Source organism: Staurois parvus, unplaced genomic scaffold (assembly GCF_062004578.1).
Source record: "Staurois parvus isolate SC_StPar_1 unplaced genomic scaffold, SC_StPar_1.0 ptg000208l, whole genome shotgun sequence".
In the NCBI taxonomy this organism is placed as follows: Eukaryota; Metazoa; Chordata; class Amphibia; order Anura; family Ranidae; genus Staurois; species Staurois parvus.
This window is the reverse complement of record NW_028318004.1, coordinates 1,719,498-1,734,740: the sequence shown is the minus strand read 5'-3', so window position 1 is coordinate 1,734,740 and position 15,243 is coordinate 1,719,498. Positions and strand designations below refer to the sequence as shown.

Here is a 15,243-nt window from a genome sequence, read left to right as displayed (position 1 = left end):
TTTAGAACTACTATGTAATGCAAGGGCCTATTCATTGCATGCATTGTTTAGGTTTGTCCTCATATTACATCATTTTGGTAAATGAAAAAGAGATTGCACAGTGTATGGCCAGCCTTAGATGCATGGTGATACTCCATAAAAAGAAAATATGTAGTTTACCAGGCACCTTACAATCTGATTGTACCATTTCCTTTTGGTTTACCAATAGCTATGGGCCTGCTTGATTGGGTATGGATTGATTAGCTTGTTTAGGTAGGTCCTCATATTATATAGCTTTGATAAATATAAAGGAGATTGTACAAAGATTGTATGTTTAGGTTGTAACATGTATGGTGAACTTAAGACAGATTTGTAATGAGCACACTTTAATGCTAACACATAGACAAACAGTATTTTCTATGATCTAGGCCGCATTTTCTATTTTTAATATTATTATTATCACTACTATTATTACTTTTAAGAATTCTTTAATTAAAGATTTTATATATATATATATATATATATATACACACACATAATATAATCTATATATATATATATATATATATACACACACACATAATATAATCTATATATATATATATATATATATACACACACATAATCTATATATATATATATATATATATATATATATATATATACACATAATATATATATTGATTTTTCTCAGAGATTAAATACAAAAGTAGCATTTCTATTATTATTCTGATTATTAATATCTTTATTTTTTATATTAATAATGATTTGGTCATGTTTTGCAACACTAGCCTGAAATCTGTAGGCTAATTATATCTGTTGCTCATGACAAACCATATTATACCTTCTCTTTTTCAATCCATGGAGGCTGATTGGCTAAAGGAGTTGACAGTCTTCACTCAATAAATTGTAGCTGTGTTCAATTTAAATATCCATCCCAATGTGCAGATTAAATAAACAAAATTATTTTTTTTATATTATTGAACAACTGTAGTGCATCTTCCCTTCAGAAGTGAAAATTCTCAATTCCTTTAGTAAACCAGTGTCAGTTTTTAAGATCCTACTTTAGTCAAAGGCAAACAGAATATTCTGTGCAAAACTCTATTATTTTTTTTATTTTTCACATTTTTGTATTGATTTAAATTGTTGGTCTGGCATATGTAGCAAAACCAGAGCAGTTGCCAAGGGCAACCAGAGCAATGCTGTTTATTTTTAAATAAAAATTAAAGATATTTTCATTAGCCAAATCCAAACAGTTAATAGGCCAAATCCATTATTATTATTATTATTATTATTATTATTTTGCATGGTTTAGCTTTTTATCTAAACTGGAACAATCACCTACAACAACCAACACAGGGGCGGACTGACAACTCATGGGGCCTCCGGGCAATAGGGGATCATGGGGCCCCTGTGTCCTTGCCCAAACTCAAAAAAGCCTATGAAAAAGGTACCAGGGGCATCTCATGGGGCCCCCTACTGGCCCCGGGCCCTCGGGCAGTGCCCGAGTTTCCAAATGGTCAGTTCGCCCCTTAACCAACATGATACTAAAACTGGTGCACTCACAATTTGCTCTGCATGGCAGCCAATCAGCTTCTAACTTCAACTTGGTTTCTATGCAGTGCTGCACCAGATTTCGCACCAGACGTTTTTAGTAAATAACCCTCAATAACTTCTCATGATTTTCCAAGGACTATTAAAACTTTTATTAGCCAAGACCCAAACAATATTTTCTGTGCTATTTTCTAATCAATTCTAATATTTTCCAATAATACAAAAAAATAATTTTTTTAATAGCAATATCATCATATGCTCTATTGGTGTTATTAAAAATATTGTGATTTATTATTATTATTTTTTTTTTTTTGTGAAAAATGGAAACAGTTGCCTACAGCAACCCATACAATAGCTACCTAGTTGGACTAAAAAAACATGTTTTCCTTGCTCCAGTCTATTTGCTCCGCTTAACAAAAGCCAACCCTCCAATGCAAATGTTCCTCTTTTCTTCCCTTAGTTTTGTAGCCCATTAATATTTTTCCAAATAGACCATCATGGGCGAGATTAATAAATAGGACACTCAGAGCTTGTTCAGCAATGAATTCTTTTTTTCTCCATTTATGAAAGACAATAACATATAAAGTATATACAACTAAAATTCAACAATATATACATACATTTCATAATTATAAAGTCCCTGTATTTTTTTTTTCTTTTTAAAGGTTGAGTCTTCTCACCTAATCTGCGACAATTCACAGTCTCTTTAGAAAAAAAAGTGGTTTATTTCACGGTAGCCAGACTGGTAGGTGAATGTGTGTTTTTTTGTTTTGCTTTTTGCACCTCAAGCAAAACGTACCGTTGCAGGAAACCAAAAAAAAAAAACGCTCCTCTTCTCTGTCGCAACGCTGAAGCGCGTTTGTGCCGTTTTGCCTGCGTTTCCAACGTTTCCCTTTGTGGAGGGCCATCCATTGTGTTCCCCAAGATCAACGTCTTTTGAGATTTTTCAAGTTGTGTCTCTGAGGTTTCTTCAGAAGGAAGTGGAAAATAAAAAGCCTCCCCTTGTTCTCTTTCTGTCATTTTGGCAAAGAACTGTGTGAAGCCATTGCAGTCTGTGCGCAATAAAAAAAAAAAAATTGCAACCCTTGGAGCTGTCACATCATTTGCGACCTTTGCATTGTGTCCTGGTGTGGGGAAGAGTACCAGTGGGAATAACTAGGCATGTAGCTGTTTGGGGGGATATTCACCCCCTTTGCTGATGCTGTAACGTCCCAGACTGGGGGGATGGCTGGAGATCGGGGGGACAGGGCAGCAGAGCCTGGGAGGGGGTCGCTTTCAAGGGGGTTACCACCTTGTTTCAGCAGTTTCTTGTATTTGGATCGCTTGTTCTGGAACCAGATTTTCACCTGCGACAGAAAACCAAAAAAAAAAGATAAGCATTAGCCAAACAACAAAGAGGCTCCCACAGCCCCATCCTTCATGAGCCTGCTAACACCTCACTGCACTAATCCAAAATCTGATGGATGTCTAATAGCAATTCAAGGGCACAAGCATCTCCAAATACCATTGCATCAATACCCAGTGCAAATAAGGGACCTTACAGTTAAAATATCAGGCTGTAGAGTGCAAAGAACATTCGATTTCTTAAAAAAAAAAAAACTAACCTAATGAATACATTAATTTAATAAATTAAATACATTTATTATCAGCCTGTAACATGATTAAAGGTTGCTCTTTAAAGATATTATTTCATGAAATACATGACACCAACACAGCTTAGACTTTTTAATAATCAGGCTTATAATTACAATGAATTCAGTCGTTTTATTTTAGCAATAGGGGAGACACACCAGCAATTCCTGTTAAAAAGTAATAAAAAAGGCACTGGTGCAAATATAATGTTCAAAATTAAATATCTCTATCGCAGGTAAAACAATGTCTTCCTTTGAGTTGGAAATGTTGCCGTGCAAAAATAATTTTGAGGATGGAGAAAAAAAAAAGTCTAAAATTAATACTGGCAATCAATTCATTAGAGCCAATTATTTCTGCAAGTAATTATAGCAGGATGAGGACAGTATCCCTTTAACCACCATGCAGGGACTTGTAGTCCTGCAGCTGTCATTTTGAGAATGACTTGATTAGAGCAAAAAAAAAAAAATCTAAGTGAAATTAATATTTAAATTCGATTCATTACAACTAATTTATTCTTAAGTAATTAACGTGGAGCTGACTGCAGCATCACTTTAACCACCATGCTGAGACTTGTAGTCCTGTAGCTGGGTGGCTTAATTGCCCTTTTTGGAATGACTTGATTAGAGTTAAAAAACAATCTAAGTAAAATAATATTGAAAATAAATTCATTAGAGCCAATTAATTCTGGAGTATTCAGAGCAGGGTTAACGACAGTATTCCTTTACTGCCATGCTGCCCCTTGTAGTCTGGCATCTGGTGGCTTAATTTCATTTTTGGAATTACTTGATTAGAGCAAAAAATTCTAAGTAAAATTACTATTAAAATGAATTCATTACAACCAATTAATTTTGAAGCAATTAGAGTAGGGGTGACTCTGGTATTCCTTTAACCTCCATGCTGGGACTTGTAGTCCTGCATTTTGGGTGGAATAATGGTCCATTTTGGAATGACCTGATTAGAGTAAAAAAAAAAATCTAAGTAAAATAATATAGAAAATACATTCATTAGAGCCAATTAATTCTGAAGTAATTAGAGCAGGGTTAACCACAGTATCCCATTAACCACCATGCTGGGTTTTGTAGTCCTGCAGCTGGGATGGCTTAGTGATCATTCTGAGAATGGCTTGATTATAGCAAATTAGGTCTAAGCAAAACAATACTGAAAATGAATTCATTAGAGCCAATTCATCCTGTAGTAATCATAGCAGGGTTACCCGCAGTATCCCTTTAACTGTCATGCTGAGACTTGTAGTCCAGCATCTGGGTGGCTTAATAGTCATTTTGAGAATGGCTAGAATAAAGCAAAAGCAATCAAAATAAAAATAATATTGAAATAGATGGAGCCAAATAATTCTGAAGTAATTAGAGCAGGGTTAACCACTGTAACCGCAATGCTGGGACTTGTAGTCCTGCAGCTGGGTGGATTAATGGCCATTTTAAGAATAATTTGAAGTACTTAGAGCAGGGTTAACCACTGTAACCGCAATGCTGGGACTTGTAGTTCCGCAGCTGGGTGGATTAATGGTCATTTTAAGAATAATTTGAAGTAATTAGAGCAGGGTTAACCATTGTAACCACAATGCTGGGACTTGTAGTCCTGCAGCTGGGTGGATTAATGGCCATTTGAAGAATAATTTGAAGTAATTAGAGCAGGGTTAACCACTGTAACTGCAATGCTGGGACTTGTAGTCCAGCAGCTGGGTGGATTAATGGCTATTTTAAGAATAATTTGAAGTAATTAGAGCAGGGTTAACCATTGTAACCGCAATGCTGGGACTTGCAGTCCTGCAGCTGGGTGAATTAATGGCCATTTTAAGAATAATTTGCTGAAAAAAAAAAAAAAAACAAATAATGCTGAACATGAATTCACTGGAGACAATTAATCAATTAATTACGTAGGAATTTGAGCAGCGTTAACAGCAGTGCCCCTTTAACCACCATGCTGGGCCTTGTAGTCCTGCAGCTGGGTGGATTAATGGCCATTTTAGGAATGATTTGACTTTTAAAAAATGAGGTAAAACTAATACTGAACATGAATTCACTGGAGACATTTAATCATGTAGTAATTAGAGCAGCGTTAACAGCGTTACACCTTTAACCGCCATGCTGGGCCTTGTAGTCCTGCAGCAGGGATGGCCTAATGGTCATTTTGAGAATAGCTTGATTATAGCAATTTAAGTTGAAGGAAAATTACACTGGAAATTAATTAATTAGAGCCAATTTATAAATGTAATAATTAGAGCAGGGTTAACTGTAGTATCCCTTTAACTGCCATGCTGGGCCTTGTAGTCCTGCAGCTGGGTGGATTAATGGTCATTTTAGGAATGACTTTATAAAAAAACAAAAAAAAACAAGTAAAGCTAATAATGAATATTAATTCACTGGAGACAAATAATTACGTAGTAATTAGAGCATCGTTAACAGCAGTGCCCCTTTAACTGCCATGCTGGGCCTTGTAGTCCTGCAGCTGGGTGGATTAATGGTCATTTTAGGAATGACTTTATAAAAAAAAAACAAACAAACAAGTAAAGCTAATACTGAATATGAATTCACTGGAGACAAATAATTACGTAGTAATTAGAGCATTGTTAACAGCAGTACCCCTTTAACTGCCATGCTGGGCCTTGTAGTCCTGCAGCTGGGTGGATTAATGGTCATTTTAGGAATGATTTGAGTAAACAAAAAAAAAAAAAATGAAGTAAAACTAATACTGAACATGAATTCAATGGAGACAAATAATTATGTAGTAATTAGAACAGCGTTAACAGCAGTACCCCCTGAAAACTGCCATGCTGGGCCTTGTAGTCCTTCAGCAGGGATGGCCTAATGGTCATTTTGAGAATGGCTTGATTATAGCAAATTAAGTCAAAGCAAAAAGAGACTGAAATAATTAGAGCCAATTCATTCTGTAGTAATTAGAGCAGGGTTATCTGCAGTATCCCTTTAACTGCCCTACTGGGACTTGTAGTCCTGCATCTTAATGGTCAGGAAAACCTTGTGTTGACTATTACATTTATAATGGAGGGACTGTCTTGTTTCCAATCAGCTATCTCAGTTCATAGACCTGACACTGCCCATCCGCTATAACACAGGGCAGTCACATATGGAGACAAAGCAGTCTACCCTTTGTGTATAACATATTGCCTCTTCCACATGTCCTCTGCAGATTAGTCATGTACAGGTATTTTTTCCTATGTTTTTTTGTATATAATACATTCTCAGAATTTTTTTTTTTTTTTGTAGTGAATGAAAGAATTCAGTCTAGATGTCTGTTGGTCAACCAAAGGCCTACCTTCATTGCAGCGCAGGCCTAAACCTAATCTTCAGTGGTTAATATAATCAAAGCTTGCCTGAATATTACATTTTTGTCCTGTTTGTCAGGTAAAGCAATCATTAGCAATCCATTCTTTTGTCCTACTGCTTAAAGAAGCACTTATGATCAAAGCCCTTTGTGCTTCAAGCATGCAATTCTGCAGGCCATCCCCTGTCTGTAGGATAACCAAGGTGCTATAGGGCAGTCTAACCCCTTAGGCTTTAGTGTAGACATCAGGCAGAGCTGGCCAAAGCTGCCGTGGATTTTTACAGTCATACGTTTCATAAACACAAACCAATTCTGCCATTTAGAAAATCGTAAATCTGCAAAATATAACTGTGACCTCTATCTCTGAGAACAGGAAATACGCTTGCGTACTGTGTGCAACTGTTTGATTAGTTGGCAATGACATAACAGATGTGCGAAATGTGAACCCAATGACAAAAGAAATTACATTTTCTGGGGGTTTTTTTGGCAATTTTGGGTTGATACATGAGATTGTTTTCCTAAAAACGATGGCGATAAATTTATTTGGGAAGCTGTTATACATGCTTCAATCTGATTGTTCAATCAATTGAGGATTTACCAACAGTAATGTAAGGGTCTGCCAAAACAATAGATGCAATCGGGGAGATTTACTAAAACTGGAGCACTCAGAATCAGGAGCAGCTGTGCATGGCAGCCAATCAGCTTCTAACTTTAGCTTGTTCAATTAAGTTTTGACAATAAAACCTGGAAGCTGATTGGTTACTATGCACAGCTGCACCAGATTCTGTGTGCACCAGTTTTAGGTAAATCTACAGAAGATTGTTCCATCACATTAAAAGGTGTAGGACCGCTTTAGGACAGTCAACTCAAAGTTTCTTATGACCATTATTCCACATCCAAAGCTAACCATGGGTTATACAATTTAATTGTACAATCTCCTTTAGAGCTACCATAAACTGTATTTGCAAAGGCCTGGCTGACCAGATACTACTTAGGGAATTGTGGTAGCAAGATTCCAGGTTTGAGGTTCACCAAAGACATCAAGTGGCCATGATAGTGGTAATGGTAATGGTGAGGTAGTGGTAAAGTAGTGGTAATGGTAAGATATCGGAAAGGTAGTGGCAGGGACGGACTGACAACTCATGGGGCCCCGGGCAATAGGGGATCAGGGGGCCCCTGTGTCCTTGCCCAAACTCAAAAAAGCCTATGAAAAAGGTACCAGGGGCATCTCATGGGGCCCCCTACTGACCCCGGGCCTTCGGGCAGTGCCCGAGTTTCCAAATGGTCAGTCCTCCCCTGGATAGTGGTAATGGTATTGGTAAGATAATGGTAAGGTAGTGGTAATGGTATTGGTAAGGTAATGGTAAGGTAGTAGTAATGGTAAGGTAGTGGTAATGGTATTGGTAAGATATTGGAAAGGTAGTGGTAATGGTATTGGTAAGGTAATTGTAAGGTAGTAGTAATGGTAAGGTAGTGGTAATGGTATTGGTAAGGTAATGGTATTAGTAAGGTAATGGTAAGGTAGTGGTAACGGTATTGGTAAAATATCGGAATGGTAGTGGTAATGGTATTGGTAAGGTAATGGTATTAGTAAGGTAATGGTAAGGTAGTGGTAACGGTATTGGTAAAATATCGGAACGGTAGTGGTAATGGTATTGGTAAGGTAATGGTAAGTTAGTAGTAATGGTAAGGTAGTGGTAATGGTATTGGTAAGATAATGATAATAGTAAGTTAGTGGTATTGGTATTGATAAGGTATTGGTAATAGTATGGTAGTGGTAATGGTATTGGTAAGATAATGATAATAGTAAGTTAGTGGTATTGGTATTGATAAGGTATTGGTAATAGTATGGTAGTGGTAATGGTATTGGTAAGGGAATGGTAAGGGAATTACATTACATTAAATTTGGCCTGATATTATAACATTTTAGTAAATCTAAAGGCGGTTGCATAGAGGTTGTACAATCAGATTGTATACTGTATGGCCATCTTCAGGGACATAGGCATTGGAAGATACTCTTACCTGCGTTTGAGTCAGGCCCAGGGAAGCAGCCAGCTCAGCCCTCTCTGGCAGGGCAAGATACTGCGTTTGTTGAAAACGATGGTTTAACGCTTGCAACTGAAGGCTGGAGTATATCGTCCTGGGTTTTCTGATCTTCTTGCCTTTACCATTGAACCTGATTTCCCCATTTTCAATGACTGTTGTTTTCTGCTGATCTAAAAGAGAATCCATTAGGAACATCATTAAAATTGGAGCAAAATTTAGAATCTGTCGCAACCCTGAAAAATCAAACGCATGATTTTTATGTCAACGCTGCTGGACGCACTAGGGAGCTGCTGAGGGTGTGCTAGTTTCTACAGTTCCCCAGCTTGTACTAGGCCTTGGCTAGCTGGACAGCTGGTGATGATGTTGCCTGTTTGTCGCTGTTATACCCATCCGTGCGAAACTGCGCACAGCCAACAAGCCTTTTTACACGGCTAATTGACTTTTTATGCAGCCAATTTGCTGCCCAGGGAGAAGGAGCAATTGCCCATTTCACTCAGTGCTTTTAAATGTCATATATCTTAAAATCAACTCATAAGACATTTGGGTGCTGCAAGCCTGGTCCTGTGCATTGGATACATATATATATATAAGACCTCAATCCCCTCATGTTTTGCATTGTATTGGTATTGTTCTGTCACATGTTCTGTCCCCCTTTGTAATGTACAGCGCTGAGTGAACTATTGGCGCTTTATAAATACTGTATAATAATAATAATAATATATATATATATATATATATATATATATATATAAAAATTTTCTAAATGAATTGAACCAAACTTGTACCAAAAATACTGTGTAATAGGCAATAATTCTTAGATGTTAACTAGGCCTTGTTCTGTGCACTGGACACAAAAAAACAAAAAACAAAAAAAAAAATATATATATATACATTTTTCTTCTAAATTACTTGAAACCTATTGCTTCAGTAGTGGACCTTGCCTAACCTTGTGCATCGGCCACAGAATATTTATAGATAGATAGATGAATAGATTTTTCGACCTTAAATTATTTGAAGCCTATTGCTTCAGTCCTGGACATTGCCTACAGAATACATAGATAGATAGATAGATAGATAGATAGATAGATAGATAGATAGATAGATAGATAGATGGATAGATATCTTTTCTCCCTTAATTACTTGAAGCCTATTGCTGCAGCCCTAATTCCTAGCTGCTGTTTAGCTAGGCCTGACTGGGATAAACATGGTTTAAAATATGAGCCGAAAACACAAACAGCCCTCATTCATTTGCATAGCACTAAAGATGACATACATAGAAAAGGTACAACTGATAGATCAAAGCAACCTGACAGGCTGATTGACCAGACTCAATCCTATGTGTGATTTATTTTTTTTTTTTTTCCTCGAGTACAAAGGAACAATTCAGTCTGTGGTTGCTTATTTAAATCACTGGTGATAAAATTTCCATATCGATCTAGTCTATAAGGGTTTATCCTAATCACTCAGCAAATAAATAATTAAATATTGCATTATATTGGGGGGGGGGGGGATTATGACTGAGGCCATGGATGGAGACATACAAACTAACGTGCTTCATTTTGCTGCTATTTTTAATTATTTAATTAACGTCTGAAGGTGTAGCCAGGTATTAGGATGGGGTTAAAGAGTTTTCTTATGTAATTCATGGGGATAGAACATTGTAAATATATGTGTGCACATGTATATAATTAGCATATTAATCTATGCAAGGACAGAGGTGAATATTTAACTAAGTACATTTTATTCTCAGTGAACCCATTGTTTTATAGTGTGTATGAGAAATCTAAATCTATATATCTTTATAATGTGTATGTGTTCATGTGTACAGACGCATATGCAAATACAATTTACACACATTACAAAAAAGTTTCTACATATATATATATATATATATATATATTTTTTTTTTCCCCTATACATATATCACATAACTATCTATCTATCTATCTATCTATCTATCTATCTATCTATCTATCGATCTATCTATTTATCTATCTTCCTATCTGTCTATTAATCTACATATATATACATGTATCACATAACTATCTATCTATCTATCTATCTATCTATCTATCTATCTATCTATCTATCTATCTATTTATCTATCTATCTATCTTCCTATCTGTCTATTAATCTACATATATATACATATATCACATAACTATCTATCTATCTATCTATCTATCTATCTATCTATCTATCTATCTTCCTATCTGTCTATTAATCTATATATATATATATATATATATATATATATATATATATATATATATATATATATATATACATATATATATATACATATACATAGATATTGTAAATAAATATATGTAGCATATGGTTTGCATAATGTTTATGTGTGTACAAATTGATACACAAACACAAATAACTATATATATATATATATACAAACACACACACACACATATATATATATATATATATATATATATATATATATATATATATATATATATATATAAAAATATCTCTCAATCGCATATAATATATAGAATATTATTCCATATAACATATCTATATAGACTGGATAGATGATAATCTGCTCAGCTGTATGTACTAACAATCTGTGGATGCCATCATTCAGCCTCTGGCTACAAAAAGCTTCCAGCAACCCAGCCAGTACTGGCCCAGTCCTTCCCCTCCTCCCCAACAACAACTGACTTGTCATTCTGGACCAGCAAGTCATAAATCACACCGCATTTTCAGACTGCTTTCCGCTCTGTACTGCTCAGCGTTATAAACAAAGCAGGAGCACACAATCCCTATTGCGGCAAAGCCCGACAGCAAACCAGTGCGAATAAATCGAAAAAAAAATTCCCGTCAATTCGCAGTTATTTCTGTTGAGGTCCCTATGGCTGGTTATAGAGGATAGACAGAAGAGATGGAGCTGCAATGTGACCTTCCAGCTTCACTTTGGAGGATGGGTGCTCGGTGCATCCAACTGCTACAGGCAAAATATTGGAGACAAATAATGTAGCAAAAAATAGCAGCCGGCAGATCATTATATCATTTGTTGAAGAATCCCATTCTGAGGTGGTTGTAGACAGTCGGTGAGAGGAAAAGATGGTGCAGGGTAGATCTCAGCTGGGTCTGGGCAGGCAGCAGGCAGGAGCTGCAGGGGTTGCGGTGCTTGGAGGGGGTGATGGGTGTTTGGAAGAGGGTGCAGGGGTTGTGATGATGGGTGTTTGGAAGAGGGTGCAGGGGTTGTGGTGATGGGTGTTTGGAAGAGGGTGCAGGGGTTGTGGTGATGGGTGTTTGGAAGAGGGTTCAGGGGTTGTGGTGATGGGTGTTTGGAAGAGGGTTCAGGGGTTGCGGTGCTTGGAGGGGGTGATGGGTGTTTGGAAGAGGGTGCAGGGGTTGTGGGGATGGGTGTTTGGAAGAGGGTGCAGGGGTCGTGGTGATAGGTATTTGGAAGAGGGTGCAGGGGTTGTGGTGATGGGTGTCTGGAAGAGGGTGCAGGGGTTGTGGTGCTTGGAGGGGAATGATAGGTGTTTAGAAGAGGGTGCAGGGGTTGTGGTGATGGGTATTCAGAAGAGGGTGCAGGGGTTGTGGTACTTGTGAGAGGGTGATGGGTGTTTAGAAGAAGGTGCAAGGGGCTGTGGTGCCTGGAGGGGGGTGATGGACATTTGGAAGAGGGTGCAGGGGTTGTGGTGATGAGTGTTTGGAAGAGGGTACAGGGGCTGTGGTGCTTGGAGGGGGTGATGGACATTTGGAAGAGGGTGCAGGGGTCTTGGGTTGCTGGATGCTTGGATACTGGATGCTTGGAATAGGTCCCATTACTTGAACAGAAATGCTGCTTGTTTGGAAGAGGGTGCAGGGGTCATGGTTGCTTAGAAAGGGGCGCTAGGTGCTTGGAAGAAGGTAGAGAGGTGCTTGGGGAAGGCTGAACTATGAGTGACACAAGGCATGCAGGGTGCCGGTGTGCAGAATGAGAGGTGCAATAAATGGGGTGCTGATGGGCCATACACCATGTGGGGGTCAGGGGAAAGGGCTCAGGACAGGTAGCGGAATTAGTAAGGTAGGTAGCTGAACCGGTCTCCAGAAAGTAGGCAATAATGTGGAGAATAGAGAAGGGGGAAAAAAATAGCTTCGCCTAGGTTTTATTCTTGCAGTGAGGATACAAAATGTGTCATACAAAAAGAAAAAAAAAACATAATTAATAATTGGGGTTCAGCGTGTATAGGGCACAGTTGGGTGCACAGTGGGGGCAGCAGGGTGCAGGCAGTAATATGCAGCAGGGTGCAGGCTGAGAGCAAGGTTGGGGTAGTAGGGCGCTGATTAACTGTAGTGGGGTCTAGGGTGAGGATAGGATGCTGAGTGTATGCATTGCGGTGCAGGGTGATGTAAAGTGCGGAGTGCTCGGTAGGTAAAGTGGGGTGCAGGGTGCTCGGTGGGTACAGTGGGGTGCAGGGTGCTTGGTGGGTACAGTGGGGTGCAGGGTGCTCGGTGGGTACAGTGGGGTGCAGGGTGCTCGGTGGGTACAATAGGGTGCAGGGTGCTCGGTGGGTACAGTGGGGTGCAGGGTGCTCGGTGGGTACAGTGGGGTGCAGGGTACAGTGAGGTTTTGGGTGAATGTAGTAAGGTGTAAGGTGCAGATTGCTGGTTAAACGCAGTCGGGTGAAGAGTGCAATAGGGTGCAGGGTCGGTGAGGTGGGGTGCAGGATCGGTGCAGTGGGGTGCAGGATCGGTGCAGTGGGGTGCAAGGTCGGTGCAGTAGGATGGTAGGTGCAGGGTCGGTGGAAGGTGCAGGGTCGGTGCAGTAGGATCGAAGGTGCAGGGTCGGTGGAAGGTGCAGGGTCGGTGCAGTAACATGGAAGGTGCAGGGTCGGTGAAAGGTGGAGGGTCGGTGGAAGGTGTAGGATCGGTGCAGGGTCGGTACAGTAGGATGGAAGGTACAGGGTCGGTGGAAGGTGCAGGGTCGGTGGAAGCTGTAGGATCGGTGCAGGGTCTGTACAGTAGGATGGAAGGTGCAGGGTCGGTGGAAGGTGCAGGGTCGGTGCAGGATCGGTGCAGGGTCGGTACAGTAGGATGGAAGGTGCAGGGTCGGTGGAAGGTGCAGGGTCGGTGGAAGGTGTAGGATCGGTGCAGGGTCGGAGGAAGAAGCAGGGTCGGTGGAAGGTGTAGGATCGGTGCAGGATCGGTGCAGGGTCGGTGCAGTAGTCGGAGGGCAGACAAAGCAGCTGCAGAGCTGAGGCGGGGTGCAGCAGGCTGCGGGTGGCTGCGGGTGGCCGCCCGCCCGCTCTCTCTCTCTCACCTGGATCTTCTGCTCGGGTCTGGGTGGCCGTGCTGCTGGAACTGTTGCTGTTGTTGTAGGACTGCAGGTAGGGGCTGTGCTGGCTCATGTACGGATAGGCGGCCAAGGAGCGGCCGTACTGGGAGTTGGTGGCCGGGTAGGACGAGCTGTCGTGCTGGTGGTGGTGGTGGTGGTGAGGGTGGGAGCCGGAGTGCAGGCAGTGCAGCGGGTAGTGGCTGGCAGCCATAGCCGGAGAGCTCTGCTGGGAGTGGGAGGACTGCTGACCAAACTCCATAAAGGCAGACTTGGACGAGTCCTGAGCTTCCAAGCCGTCAGCCATCGTAGTCATGGTCATCATCAAACTTTGTGATTGAGAGCAATCAACCCCCTCCCACCCCTCTGAGGCCACCTACCCTATACTTAGTGTAATCCCCCCTTCCTTCCTCACTACTGACAGGCCTGCATGGAGGAGCCCTGCTGCTGCTGCTGCTCCTCTTCTTCTTTTTCTTCTTCCCTCTATTCTTTTTTTTTTTCCTCCTTTTTTTTTTCCTTGCTTGTTGTGATATTATTTTATCCCCCCCTATTTCTCATTGTTTGGGTTGTGCAGTCAGTGCAGAGATTTAAAGGTGGAATCTGTTAAAGTTCAGCTCCTGCTTTTAGACTTAGACTGAGTCGAATGGTTTGTCTCCAAAGGGCAGCGCCTCCCGATTGGTCATTCAACCCCTGACGTCACAATCCCTCTGCTTCTACTGGCGTTTGTTCCTGAGCCCACCTTTCAGAGACTCAGCTCCCAGTCAAGGCTCCCCTTACACACTGCACTCATAATAATAACAATAATAATAATCATGCAATAAAAATAATAATACTATTATGCAGCAACAGTTATATACAGGCACACTAATATAAAGAATAATAAAATATTTAATATCATTTAATATTGTTTATGTATAAATATACACTGCACTCATAATAATAACAACAATAATAATAATGTAATAAAAATAATAATACTATTATGCAGAAACAGTTATATACATACACACTAATATAAAGAATAATAAAATATTTAATATAATTAATTATTGTTTATTTATATATAACTATGCACTGCACTCATAATAATAACAACAATAATAATAATAATAATGTAATAAAAATAATAATACTATTATGCAGAAACAGTTATATACATACACACTAATATAAAGAATAATAAAATATTTAATATAATTAATTATTGTTTATTTATATATAACTATGCACTGCACTCATAATAATAACAACAATAATAATAATAATAATGTAATAAAAATAATAATACTATTATGCAGAAACAGTTATATACATACACACTAATATAAAGAATAATAAAATATTTTATATAATTTAATATTGTTTATGTATAAATATACACTGCACTCATAATAATAACAACAACAATAATAATAATAATGTAATAAAAATAATAATACTATTAT

General features: G+C 39.1%; 1 protein-coding gene across 1 annotated transcript; it reads right to left on the bottom strand.

Annotated features, from left to right (window-relative positions):
* Positions 1 to 2,063: 2,063 nt before the first annotated feature.
* On the bottom strand, positions 2,064 to 14,168 carry DLX6 (distal-less homeobox 6). The gene is made up of 3 exons (XM_089678659.1): positions 13,787 to 14,168; positions 8,488 to 8,681; positions 2,064 to 2,879 (listed from the first exon to the last, which is right to left on the bottom strand). The coding sequence occupies exons 1-3, from the start codon at positions 14,121 to 14,123 to the stop codon at positions 2,628 to 2,630; spliced, it is 783 nt and encodes a 260-aa protein (XP_089534785.1). The 5' UTR covers positions 14,124 to 14,168; the 3' UTR covers positions 2,064 to 2,627.
* Positions 14,169 to 15,243: the final 1,075 nt, after the last annotated feature.